Here is a 14169-nt window from a genome sequence, read left to right as displayed (position 1 = left end):
GAGTCTCTAATTGCTTAATCTGACACAGTGATGTTCATAACAGGTATAAATATCTGTTATGAACATTTCTTGTGTAGTCTTGAGTCTGACATGAGAAGTTGTCGATGATATTTTTATGAGCACTACACCAAACACCTTTGGAGTTCTAAAACCACATTTCAAACTTGCATTGCTTCAATGCAGATGCCGTGTGTCGGCTGGCATTAGTAATTCATCTTCCTGCAGGTAGAGAAATGGACTGACCTTTGCAGTATTTCTATGGTGAAAGATGGCAGTTTGGGCTTCCTTTCTAAAGTACTGTTCTGATTTACTGTCAGACTTATTGACCACATTTTTTTCTTCTGCAGGGTACCTTTAAAAGCTTTTGATTAAAGGTATGATGTAAGGCTACATATCAAAACGGAGTCATGCTCTCATTCCTGTAGATTGGTACGGGAAATTTAAAGTTATATGCAGTCAGTGTTCTCATCTGAAAAGCTCCTCTGAAAATTCAAGTTTCCATCATTAGACACTCTGCAGACAGTTCTGTTATTTAAATCGATGGAGGCAGATATATAAAAACACATTTCTGCTTCTAGAGATGAATCGGGGCAGTGAAAGAGGGCCGTGTTTAGGATTCAACACATGCCTCCTGCGTGCTCAGAGCAGTGAGTTGACACTTGTGTGCCTTGTTCAGAATGAAAGCACACACACATATATATACACGCACACGCCTGATCTTTATATATTCTCTGTAGCAAATGCTCATAATCTCCATTTCTGTCGCTCTCCATTTTGCACTTAATCTCACACGCTCCATCTCTTCCGCTAATATCAACAGCCATTTTTGCTGTCGACCTGACGCACACACATACCGACATGCACACACAGATTGTGTCTCTGATCTCTCGCTCAAGCACTTGCTAGAGGTCTTTGTACAGATTCTGCCACTCACTCTGAAATGAAATGTCAATGTGGCTCCTGTTAAGGCTTTGTGTTTACCACGCTGCCGATTTTATCCATTACAGATTTTTAACATATTCCCATCTGTCCCCCCCCTTCCAATATAACTCCTCAGACCCCCTGTAGACACCCCAAACTCTCTGTGTGGATGAATAATATTCCTTCCTCTGGGTTTACTCGGTGTCCAGCAGGACATCCAAGGCCCCAAACAGATGTTCTATAATTACACAAGCAGCAGGAGGCAGGCAATCAATACTCCTTTTACTCCTTTCCTCCACCAAGGAGGCCTGGTGGCTAGCAAGGCCGCCCTATAATCAGAAGGTCGCAGGTTTAATCCCAAACAGCCGATGTGTCCATCAGCAATCATGTGCTCTGTTGGAGTGTCCTTGACAGTGACATTGCTCACTCATCCACTGACCGCTTTAAGATGTACAGTGAGGCCCAGGAATATTTAGGCAGTGACGCAGTTTTCACATTTTCCGCACCACAGCAGACGTGAAGTGAGAAATTCGCATTGCAGTTGAAGGGCAGACGGCTCTCAGCTTTAATTTAAGGTGTTGAACAAAAATATTGCATTACACACTGAGGAAGTTTGTGCGAGGATGTTATCAGTTTCTCTGAGATGTATTGATCTTCAGAAGCACTTCAGAAAATGATATATGGGCGATTCTACAGACGGCCCTTATATCATTGGTGCAATTTGTGGATGGCAGGTTTAAAAAAGAAACAATAAAAGCTTTTTTGATGTGACTTTATATTTTTTTTTCTTTCGAGGCTTCTTCATAGGTCATACTATTGTATTTTGGTGACTTTGGTGTACAGACTTGTGCCTCTACAATATTTAAGAGGCTGGACCAAGCTAGCAGTTAGCTTAGCTTAGCCTAGCTTAGCTTAGCCTAGCATAGTTTAGCGTAAACACTGGCAACAAGAGAAACTGCTAGCACTGTTCAAATGTAATAAGTCCTCCTACCACCACTTCTAAAGCTCATCCATTATTGCATCACATCTTGTTGTTTAATCCTTACAATAACCCAAGTGTGTGGACAACAATGTGTAGCTTTACTGCACCAGGTTACCCTTATCCTTGTTTCCGGTCTTTATACTAAAGCTGTTCTAAATCCAGGTAATCAGCTGGAGAGCTTGATATTATTGAACAAACATGAGTGTGTTATCAACCTCTCCTAACTCTGTGTGAGAGAGTGAAAGCCTGTATTGGTTTTTGAAAAATGTGGTCCTATTCCTGCCTGTGCTAAGCTTCACAGATAAGCTGCTGTACTGAGTGCTGAATGGTTAGCAAATGCAATTTTTAAAGAAAACCCAGTGAGTCTTATTGTCTGCTTAGAGATCCAAATTAGCCTGCAGTGGTAAGGAAAAAGCACAGCAGTTGGAAGTGATCTGTTCAGTAGTCTACAGGCATGCTGAGGTATGTGTGTGCAAGGCAGAATAATGATGCAAGTGAATGTGTGTTCTTTATAACAGTCCTTGTCTAAGAGTACAGAGAAAGTTATATTTTCACCTTGAAGATGAATTAGGCTGTCGAGTCCTAAGATTTTGAAAGATTTTGCCATGTAGGTCGATATCATCTTTGTTTTCAGAGGAGATACACTTTGGCTGAAGTTATCTGCCTTAACATGGGAACTCTTGTCATAATAGAATTTAATCATATAGAAAAACTGTCAAGTAACAGAACAATAGAAACTTGAAAATGGTTGATTTATAGATAGCCGTGGAGCTTTTACCGACTTTTTTCTCACTCGACTGGCAAGTGGCATGTTTGATAACTTTGATCTTTTCTCCTTTTTCCACGGCGCTCTCCTTAACCCGGCTTCCAGGAATGCAATAAACCCCAGGTACCGTATCTGTTAACAGTGTTATGTCTTGTTTTCCTAGTGTGGGTGTGTTTCTTCTTCTGTCTGTGTGTTGTAGATGTCTGTGTTTGTGCTTCTCCTGGTGGTTTTATCTGCGTCTCTTCCCTCATATCTGTAGGTAGTAGTAGACTTCCTTAATAAATACATCCACTTCCTGGCATGAAGGCTGATAAAGGGTGAAGTCTGCACCACACACACTCCAATTGAATTATCACAACATCAGCATGATCAAATTTTGGATTATTATTCCTGCTGTGTGGGTGTGGTTCTGGTTGGTCTTGCCATTGCTGCAGGATTGCTCGATCATGATGGCTTTGAAAAGTGTAAATCAGCTATTTCGAGACCTATCGAACCTCTAAAAGAGCAGTTTATGCAGCGCAAAGTGTACAAACATAGCATTACCAATAGGTGAGGAAGGGTATATATCATATCTCAGTATTTCATCACAGAGTCCTGCAGTGTTTAAGCAGAAATGGATTATGACAAAGAGGTTGAAAAGATCAGGGCTCAAAGTGTTGAGCAGTCAGACTTGCTGATAAATGCAGAGAGAACAAAACCTGCCACTTTCGGCCGCAGAAAAGCCGAGCTTCTATTTTTAGAGCTGTCCTTTGTGACAACCTGCTCCGCTTCAGCTGCGCAGGGACACAAAAGCCCCGGTGTCAAAATAGGCGTTGTATAGGCACTACACCAAGGAAGAGAGAAACGGTTTCCTACACTTTCTTATCTCCTGCCTGACTTAATTATGTTCTTTATCAATTATTGATTCATTCATCATTTGGGCCATAAAATATACAGATCAGTCATAATATTTAAATGGTGTTGTCAGATTTTAAAAAATGTAGACAGATAATGTTATGAGTTATATAATAAACTTGCTACACTAGCAAATAATTGTTTTAACCTGAAACAAATAATAAATCCTCGTTTCCAGTTTATTCTCTGAGCAGCTGATTAATCGGCACACCGCTTCAGCCCCAAAGGTTCTGCTTATTTTAAAGTAATTAAAATCTCAACAGTCTCTTGATTATGGTCATTGCTGAATGAAATGATCATCCCTTTTATTTTCTGTAGTGTTATATATGCATATATGTAATGTAATAAATATGCATTTTCATTTGCAGCTGCAGCTTAAGTTTCCTTTGTTTCTCTGAAATGAAACACCCACGCCTCTTTTCCCAGCATGGACTACAGAGACACAATCAGTGTTTGTAGTTATTAATAGCAAAATATCAAACATTATGCTTTGATGGAAATAGAGCAGATATTTTGGGAGAGTTCAGACCTGATAATACAGCTGAAACGCTGCCTCGTGCAAGCGAACAAAATCAGGTATTCATTTACAGGCTGCGCCTCATTTCTCAAGCAGTGTGCTAGAACACGCTTGCTGACATTTGATGTGCTTTTCATGTCAGTTTTGACATTCAAAGACCTTTTTTGAAAGTTGAGTATTTTCAAATGGCTTGACAGATGACATTTATTTCAATGGTAATGAGCCTGCACGGCGATGATAACATGGTGCTCTGGGCGTCTTTTTAATGGTGTTTATCACTTAAATTTGATCAAAATCTCTCCAAACAATTAGAAACAAATGTTAGATTTGTTTACTGTAGTGACCGGGTAAATAAGGGGTGAAATGACAACTATCTCACCAACTCATTTCTCAAAGTTCCCTAAAGCTGTCCAAAAGCTGAGAAAGTGGGAATGTGATGATTGTGGTTTAGTGTTATTTTTCTTGGCTCTGTTTGAAATGACAGACCTGCATACAGACATGAAATCAGCCTTTTATTAAACCTCCTCATATTGAAATGTCAGTGACACTGAATTGATACTGATGTGAACCATGATCCGTCAATAAAATTGAAGAATAGGACTTGCTTAAGGTAATATCTTCTTATGTAAATTTGTAAAAGGCAATGAAGTGTTGAAATCTAAAAGGTAATTCAGAAGGTGCATTAAATTCCATACGAACAATTAATCCATTTGTATCTGGCTCTGCACACTTTGAAGCAATTTAAAGTATGAAGCCGGTTTTAAATCCTGACATAATGACCATGTGTCTCATTAAGGTTCTATTAACTAGTCATTGTGCACTCTTCCCTCTAACTCAACAGATTGAAATTGTTAGAATAGTTTTCACAGTGAAGGTAATTGTACTAATGGGATTTGTATCATCTGCTATGGTTTGCAGGTCTACTGAAGATCTCACGGTAAATTCTCAGCCCAGTTAACGTCAGTGTCAGCCAGATTGTTTGTCCATCATATTGGTATAGACTGAAATATCTTAACTGCTCTTGGATGGATTGTTTTGGAAGAATGTGCAAACGTTGATGGTCTCCATAGAAGGAATATTGATAGTCTTTTTTTTTTATGACTAAATACTTCAGTAGCTAATCGGATTCCTGTCAGCTTCATCTTTGTTTGGCCAGTGCCAGTCACCACATTTTGCAGGGATGTTTGATAAGATAGTGGGAGTTTAACAGCCCCGTGCCAACACCTTGGTCTTGGTCATGTTGCTTCTACTCATTTCTAAACCGTGTTTGTGGTGTGGCAGAATTCAATGTCCCTCTGGGGAGAAACAAGTTTGACTTCATTGCCATCAGGGTGTGAGCTTGGTCTGCAAAGGCTTTATGATGTTATAGACTGTCAAGTTAATATCCACATGAAAGCCAGTCCATCCATCTGATCCATCCTATCCAGGTGAACACTGATTGATTTGAATATTTTTGCTAATTGGTACATAAAGACCCTATGAATATCTTGAATTTAGCTGATCCTAATAGCGTTGTATGCTACATTTGGGATTTTACTGATAATGAGTTGATAGTGTCCATCAGTTGTTAATTGTATAGTTTCAGCTTTTCAGGTACATTTGAACTTTTGTGTTAAAGATTTCCTTTCTTTCACTGATTAGAATGAGTCGACACATGCAGTTGTAACTGTGACACTAAAACCACATCAATCGGCTCGCTCCCACAGCATTCAGGCTACGACTTCAGTTCATACACTTCTACAGTCAGTCGTTAACTTGATCCGGAAACCTCTAGTCATGATCAACCTGTCACTTTGTTGCTTATTCTCTGAAAGCATGTCTTTTGATTCACTTTTCCTGTTTATGCACCTTGTAGCAGGTGCACGGGACAACAGATGTGATGCCCCGTGAACCTACAAGTGTAATCTTTCAGAGTGCCTGGTTGCCTGAGTTTCTGTCAAATTATTTCAGAGCACGTGGAGGTGATAACAGCTTGAAAAATGAAATGATCCCTCGGGCTGTAGCAAGTATGAAAATGGAGTCTCTTTATTAGATCATCTTTTGCGTTCTAACAAAGTTATTTAGAGCCAGCGTAATGGGACTGGCATCAAGGATTAATGCGCTGTGTTCTCTCTACACGTGGGGTTACAAATTCACCGAACAAGGTTAGAGACAGATCAATAAATCAAAGTATGTTGAGTTTGATCCTCTAATGGCCACTGTGTGTCTTCCACAAAGTGCTGATGTACAAGGTGGCTGATGGATCCTATGGAATTTTTTTTTTTAGTCATCTTATGAGCATAACAGCAAGTCGTTGTTTTTTTTGTTTGGTTTTTTTTTTTTGCTTTTTTAATTCAAATAAATCAATTAAGACAAAAAGACAAGTATACATTAACAGGTGTAGTACTTAAGTAAGATGTCTGTTTCAGATTTTTCTAGAGCTTCAAGGGTGTCCTAAAGACAATGCATCATACACACAGTCATCTGTTTTGAAGAAAAAAAAGAATATAACTCCTGTCATATTTATTGTTTTGATTTTCTTTTCTGATAAAAAAAATATAAGTTTGTTGTGCATTAAGGAGGTTAGTGGTCTGTGGTGACAACCTTCAATTCACTGTGTCAGTAAATCAGGTTAATAAAGTTTTGTTTTGTTTTTTTAAACGTCTTGGGTGGGCAACTCCTCCACAACTAGGATTTACTGTGGGATTAGCTGAGTGGACAGAAATGTCTGTGAAATCCTCCATTGCTCAGTCATCTGCAATACCAGTGATGTTGTTTTAACCACGTGTCTTCCAACAATCTGCTTTTAACTATCCCAAAAGAAAGATCATGAGGTGATGACATTAAAGTTTGAGTAACTACACCTCAGTCATGCAGTGTTGGTTGGTTTGATTTTGTGCATGTATGTCTGGGATTTGGCAAAGAAAGGCATTTTTCTCTTGCATAATTGTTTTCTTAAATGTTGCTGTAATACTGAACAATTGATTCTGCTTTGCTGGTGCCAAGAAAATGCTTGATTTCTGAGTGCCTTATGCTGTTATCGCCATTGAAATACTTGGCTGTGCATGTGTGTCATGTCTATGCAGGGGTGTTTGATCCAGCAGTGTAATGGGTTTTTTATTGCCCTAATGCCACATATCAGCAGGCACACCACAATCACATGGCCTTTCCCTATAAATGCATGGAACAATTGAAGCCTGACTGGGTTCACAGGCGGTTTACAAATGGCAGATGAGGCCCCTCACCCACACTCGTCGCATTTAGCACACACTGCAATTGAGATCAAGTTCATTACTGGTGTTTCAAGTAGCATTTTTCATGTCACTCTGACAATCTCACAAGATCGATGCTCACCTGCCTCTTTCCCTTTACCTTGAGCTTGTGATTAGTCACAAAAAAATGATTCATTGGCTTGTTTGTTCCTTTAAATGAGCTTGCTATGAAAGCTTTAAACAAGGGGGGCTGGGCAGGAGGGTCTGATATTCCCCAGACGCAACCACGTTGCCGAGGTGATGTAATGATGCCCTGGTCCTCCCCCCGCCGGCAATTGTTGGAGACATTAATGACTGGGCTGCACAGCCAAGCACCTGAGCTTTTTGGTTGTTTTGATACATTACATCATGGCTCCGGGGCAGGAGAGGTGATGTCATACCGGGTCTCCAGCTTCCCTCCCCCTCTCCGCCTCCCACTCACATCCCCATTGCTTTGACTGGAGCAGCTCCAAAACCAGCGTGTAGTACGCTGCTTTCTAAGCATTGTCTGAAGCGGGGCAGCTAGACTCTTTACTAAAAGGCTACAGCATCAGCTGTCTGCATACATGAAAAAATAATGTGTCAGTGGTTTTATTGGATTAGTTATTGTTTCATTTTCAAATGTTCATCAGTCTTTGTCAGAAATTAGGTTTATATTGCACGGGCTTTACAAATGGTTGTTTGCACCATTTAGATCCATCTTAAGTATGAGGCTCTAAAATCATATTGTGATTCCTGCTTATGGGTGTGAATTATATAGAGCTGCAGCAAAGCACTGCTTCATTTTTGATTCATTTGTGATGCTGTGAAATGCCAAAGATACTGCCTGTCACAGCTTCTGCTTCATACCTCCAGGTTATGTTTTGTGTTTTATCCACAGTCCAGAACCAAAAAAATACACATTATATTAAAGTGAAGTTAAAAAAAAAGCGCAAAAAAAGTTTAGTTTTAGTTAATGGCCTAAAATAAATTTTTAGTAATATTTCTCGTTTCATGTTGTGTAACAAAGTGATGCATTGATGCCGAAAGGGAACCGATTCATCCTCCTCCAGCAGTTTTGCAAATGCTAAAAAAACAGACAGCGGGTGACAAAATGACTGAGACCTGCAACAATGCAGGGAAATGATAACTGAACAATGACCAAAAGAATAAATGATAATAAATGGTATATCTACTATTCGAGATTCTGTGTGATTTTATAGTTTAATCTGCTGTTGAGTATAGATAACGTGTAAACAGACACGACTCTTCTTTTAATGTTTTGTGCTCTGCGTGTTGTTTCTAAGCTTAATTCCTGTTGTTTTGTGGAGAGTAGGTAAGGCTGCCCTGTTGTTTGTTGCCTTTGGTTTGCTGTCTAAATCCTCAATGTTCCCTGTGGTGCAGTTTCTGTCATTGTGTAGTCCTCCTCATATCTCAGTCTGTCAGCACACCTTTATATATATATATATATATATATATATAGAGAGAGAGAGAGAGAGCCTTCTATTTATCCAGTATCTAGAGTCTCCACAGGCATGGCCTCCCACCTGAACACACACATATAAGAAGTACTTTTCTTCCTCTCAGAAAGCAAAATGTAATGCTGTGTGTTTGATTGGTGATGCTGCTGCTCGCTGTAGTACAGCTGAGTGAAGTGAAGAGTCTATTGCCACTTTTCTATTTATGCACTCTCTCCCCTCCCTGCCTCCATTTCAGCATGTCTTGCTGCTCCGTCGCCACAGCAACTGAAGGCCCTAGAGGGTGTGTAGCGGGCTGGATGGGTAGATGAGTGGGTGGGTGCAGGGGGCTCGTGCTCCCCAGTTGCTATGGCTATTCCAGCTGAGTGACAGTGTGACATCATCGCTGCCAGTCTGTGTTCCTGCAGTGAGCCCCCCTGTGAATGCTTTCGCCTCTCCGGAGAAGCAATGCTACTGTTTCCTCTCTTTCCATATTTTACTCTCACACTCAGGAGGAAGTGCTGCCGTCTCTCCACCCAGGAAATGGCTTTCCTTTTTCCGTTCTATGCAACAAGCTCCAGCCATGGTCTGGTGCTGAAGTGGGATAATGGCATTATTCCACTGTGCTCTTCTCTACCAACCAATTCTTCATCCCTCTGTTTCCCTCTACCTCTTTTTACCTTTTGGATTTATCACCTTCCTCCCACTTCTCAGCTGTGTATCACCTTCTATCTCTCCTTTGACATTGCTTTTCATCCATCTTCCTCATTTTTATTTAATCATCCACCCTCTTCTATCTCTCTAGTCAGAGCTGGGTGTTGTAAGTCCTCAGATGAGCACAGCCATAGTGGCTGCTCTGACAGCATCACTCTCAGGCAGGAGGAGGTCCTTATCCCCCCCACCCCCGTCCTCTTCTTCCTCCACCACCGGGACCACTCCCTCCCCCTCCTCCACCACCACTGGACACACATACACACATCCCCCTGCTCCCGTTACAAACAAAACCAGGCTGGGTTTAAGTACAAGTACCTCGGCGGAGGCTGCAGGCGTCTCGGTCTTCAAATAATGCTAATGGTGCATAAAGGCGTGCGTGTGTGGTTTTCGCGTGTGTCGCTTTACTTTCGCGAGAGGGAGGGAGAAGGAGATAGAGAGGGAAGGAAAGCGAGGGAGCAAACGTGAGTGAAAGTGTTGTCAGCCATTTTCTCATCTTTTTCCCCTGTTTTCTGCTTTCTTATCGCGCGCCGCTGCTCTCCGGTTGGAGATGTGATTGGCAAGTGCGCGGAGAGAAGACGCTGGCTGTTTTTCTTCGCTTGGATAAAGGATGTTTTCCCCTGCGTCCTCCTCCTTCTTTTCGGTGATTTTAAGATATTTCTGTGGAAGAAGCGGGGTGGCTGAATAAACGCAGACAGGTGGTGTCGGTTTGGAGTGTCAAATCAGACCAAGGAACAGCGGATACTCCCAAAACTGACAAGCCGCCGCCGCCTCCTTCCAGGGAGACGGCGCAGCTGAGGGAGGGGAAAGGGCAGGTCGCTTTGGATGAAAATGAGGGTCTATGCTGTAGCATAGAGCAGGTCCGGGATGTTAGATTTTAGCCCGGTGAACATTTTTTCATTATGAAACCATTAGCAGCATCAGACAGCATGGAGTCCCGAGCCAGCAAGATAAACCCCGGTAAGTAGCCTATCGACTTGCAGCGTTTTTTCTCTCCATCTTTTTTTCTGTCTCTCGCCCTCATTTATGACCCCGTAGATATGATTACCGGCCGTATAATGGATGTGCATCAGATTTCTATCGAGCCTGCACAAGATGAATGAACGCAGGGCAGACCAAGGACGCATCAGAAACCCGAATCACAAGCTGATTATTGCCCCGTCGAGCCTCCGATGTGTGTCAGTGTGTTGTACTAGAAACGGCCGCCATGTGCTTGCTGTCACTGACGCGCGCAGACACGCGCACAACTGCGTGAATCTTACATTATCGATCTCCCAGGACATTAGAATAAAATATTCTAAAAATAAAAAATCAGAGCGAGGTCAGTAATGGTTCCGTGCCACGTTGCACCCACGAAGGCCCCTTGAACAGTAGCCCTTATTTTCCTGTGGTCAAACGCGAACACATCGTTGCAGATGTAGCCTGTGTCTGTGTTTTAATGACCGACACATCTTTCTCATCACGTTTAACGACGCAGTGAACGTGAAGAATAATCGTAAGTCGCTAAAGTGAAATGAGCTTTGCCAGGTATTATTTGCATCGGAGATGCAAGCAGTGAATCCTGAATCCCGGGTGTATTTTTTTCCTTTTCTGGGAGATGATGTCATGTGTTCAGAGAGCTCCCCTAAATTCAGTTAGCCCACCCTTTAGGCTCCAGGAGCTGTTAAAGCGGGGTCGCATTACAGAAACTGATGCACGATGAGTTATTTTAAAGCATAAAATGGTTAATTCAGCCCGAGAACACACAGAAAGGATGTTGGGTGTTTTTAATTGCCTCCCCCCGTCTCTCTCCCTCCCTTATTACCTCGCTAAAGTTGCTTCTAGTTTGAACCACCGGCTTCTTGCTGGTGGCGCTGTCCGTGGTGCTGGAAGCAGCCGGCAGCTCCAGCAGACACTGGAGGCCTGAGCAGATAGATCGACTGTCAGCGTCAGACTGGCATCACTCACACATCGCGACCACACACATCCATTCACACACATACATAGACAGGGCCGTAAATCACACTGATGGACGCTTTCCTGGTTTGCAGAGCACAGATGCTTAACGAAAAATCACCTTAATATTCCTATAATAGACATGGACATGTCACCATAGATGAGATGGCTCATCTTCTTCCCTCTCAGTTTATGCTGCTTCCCTCAGGGACGCCTGTAGGTGACCAAGGCCCTAACAATACTCATATGAAGTTGTTTATACAAATGTGGGCAAAATCGCGCCCCCCCCCCCCCCCCCAAAAAAAAATGTGGCATATTAAACATCTTCTTTTTTTTCCCCCAATTGCAACTATCCATCTGCAGATCTTTAAAGCTTATGTCATTTTGAAGTCTTACCTATAGCTACACTGTCATTTTAATAGGATATAAGCCATTGCAATGCATACACAGTATAGCACCTTATGGCTGCTGTGCCTTTTAGCACTTTTCCATATTTTAATGATTGGCCCATATATTTAGGCCTATACTCTTCTTTTTTTAAATCTCTCCAAATAAACATGTTCATTGTCACTTCAGTCATTGCATATAAATTAATTTTGAGAGAATAAATTGACTAATTTCCCAGAAATCTAGCAAACACCACAGAGCAGAAAAAGAGTGCTTTACACACTTATGATCTTAAATCATTTATTATAAGATTGCTGTAATCACTGTTAATGAGGAAGGGGCCAAACAGCTGTCAAGTAGCACATAATTCTAATTAAAGCGTCGTTGCTGGCAGGATAGAAGAATTTCAAGTGCCAAAACATGTTTAGAGTCTGGAGTGCATCGCACTTGTCTAACCGAAAAGTTAGACAAATTATACAGACAATTAAGTAAATTAACAAAAGGGCAAGAATGGTAAATTACAGAAAGTAGAATGCAGTAATCGTGATCATCTTCATCATCTATATCTTACTCTTTTTCTTCCAATTTTCAGACTAATTGTTGTTAATTTAATTGTATTCCTTTTCACAAGCTCTGTAAAGATCTTCAGCTTTGGTATCAAACTTGCCCTTATCTCTTCTTACTGTCTTACCCCCTTCATTTGACTTTTGTTTTCTTATGTTCTTAGCATACAAATGAAGGCTTGTGTAAATAGTCCCTTATCCCAGCAGGAAACCCACCATGGGTAGAGTCAATAAAAGCCACTAGATCTTATTACAGCACTATCATCACCATTGCTTATCTTTCCCGTGAAAACGTATGGTTTCATTTATCTTTATTGCAACAAGTTACTTGCTAACTAATAGTTCATGTTGAATTCTTGCGCTTTGAAGAGGCTTTATGACTGGATCTTTTGGTGATGGAAGAACAGCATTTCTCATTCACAAAATTTGAGAGAAAAAATTGATTTCCACAGATTGAAGAGCAATATCCAAACGTTTTGTCAGATAATACGTTGTGCCTTTATTCATCTTGAATGTCAATAAAAAAAAGCTTGGGGTCTTTTTTTTGTTTTTTACTTTTCGTAAAGAAAAACATTTTATTTTTTATTTATTTATTTTTTTTAGAAGTGTAATATTGCACTTCGGCAGAAAAACCTTTCAGTGTTTGACATTTGGTAAAAAAATGATTCCAATGACAATATAGTGGATTGCCTCATTGTAGGTAATATTTTCTCCCTATCTAACTGCTGACTTGTGTGTTACTGACTGGTGGAGCTGTATCTGGGGAAGGGAAAGCCCAGAGAGCATATCAAACCCATTTAATCGGACACCCTGCCCAAAGGATTTTAATCTCTTGATCCGCGAGGCTCAGGAAAGCGAGAAGCTGCCACTATGGTCAGGGAAAACTCTGGGATGTGCCTGTTGCCTCTTAGGCATCCAGGTTGTCTAATCTTCCATTTTGTAACAAGCAGAGAAAGTTTTAAACCCCATGTGAAATGTATAAAGGAGCAGCACAGCTTCAAGCTATTTCACCAGCAGAAAATCAGAAATGAATCTTAAAAAAAATCCCTCTGTTTTGTTTTTTTTGGTTTGTTTGGGTGTTTTTGTCCAAAATTTAAACCCAACCACTAAAATTTGTTTTCAGTGGAAGTTAAAAGCTGCATTTTCCATTGTGGCAGACTTGTGACCCTCTAGAACGGAAGTCTAGTGTAGCAGCAGAGATTCACTCCCAGCATATAAAGGCAGTAAAGAGATTGAGAGCCAGCCAGGGTTTCCACCCAGCAATCTAGGTCATTAGGTCTGCAGTGTAATTTAAGGAGCACCACATCTGCTCACATGTAGGCAGAGTTCGGTGTTGTGGCTCGAGCATTAGAGCGACGCTTAATCCTCCTGTGACAGCTGATTGTACGTATTTTCGGCTCGCGCTTCTGCAGAGTTCACTTCATTTGTTTGCCAGAGAACAGTGAATGTGGAGCACAGAAAGCCCTATATACACTAAGGTAGGAGAATAGAAACACATTCACACTGTGGCAGATGTTTATTGTCACCAATATACACCAATTTAATAAACTATGTTTTACTATGGATTGTGCATACCCGTTGGGGTTAACAACCCATGTATGTACAATACCGTATCATCATGCTGCTAATTGAAAATACTTAATGAGTCAGAGTCATTATTGTTGCTCTGTCATCCATCTTGGCCCAGTCTCGTGGATGCCATTGGGTCAAATAAGTCGATGGATAACATGCTTATGGACTGCATGGACCCTGGGTTATTGACTGACAGACGGCTGACCTAAATGAGTGTAGAGAAAGGATTAAGTGTTTATTATCCTTTCCCTTTAT

At 41.2% G+C, this 14169-nt stretch overlaps 1 protein-coding gene across 15 annotated transcripts in view; it reads left to right on the top strand.

The window, feature by feature from the left end:
- Positions 1 to 14169, top strand: part of rapgef2b (Rap guanine nucleotide exchange factor 2b) — a 107064-nt gene that overhangs the window by 63822 nt on the left and 29073 nt on the right. For 12 of the 15 annotated variants that reach the window (XM_085178102.1, XM_085178109.1, XM_085178073.1 and 9 more), the window contains one exon: positions 2775 to 2792. The exons of the other annotated variants lie outside the window; for them this stretch is intronic. In XM_085178102.1, the coding sequence (XP_085034228.1) occupies positions 2775 to 2792 (18 nt within the window). The remainder of the gene's footprint in view (positions 1 to 2774; positions 2793 to 14169) is intronic. 15 annotated transcript variants of the gene reach the window in all.

The sequence above is a fragment of the Neolamprologus multifasciatus genome, chromosome 2, assembly GCF_963576455.1.
Source record: "Neolamprologus multifasciatus chromosome 2, fNeoMul1.2, whole genome shotgun sequence".
In the NCBI taxonomy this organism is placed as follows: domain Eukaryota; kingdom Metazoa; phylum Chordata; class Actinopteri; order Cichliformes; family Cichlidae; genus Neolamprologus; species Neolamprologus multifasciatus.
The sequence above is the reverse complement of the archived record's forward strand: the minus strand, read 5'-3'. Positions and strand labels throughout refer to the sequence as shown.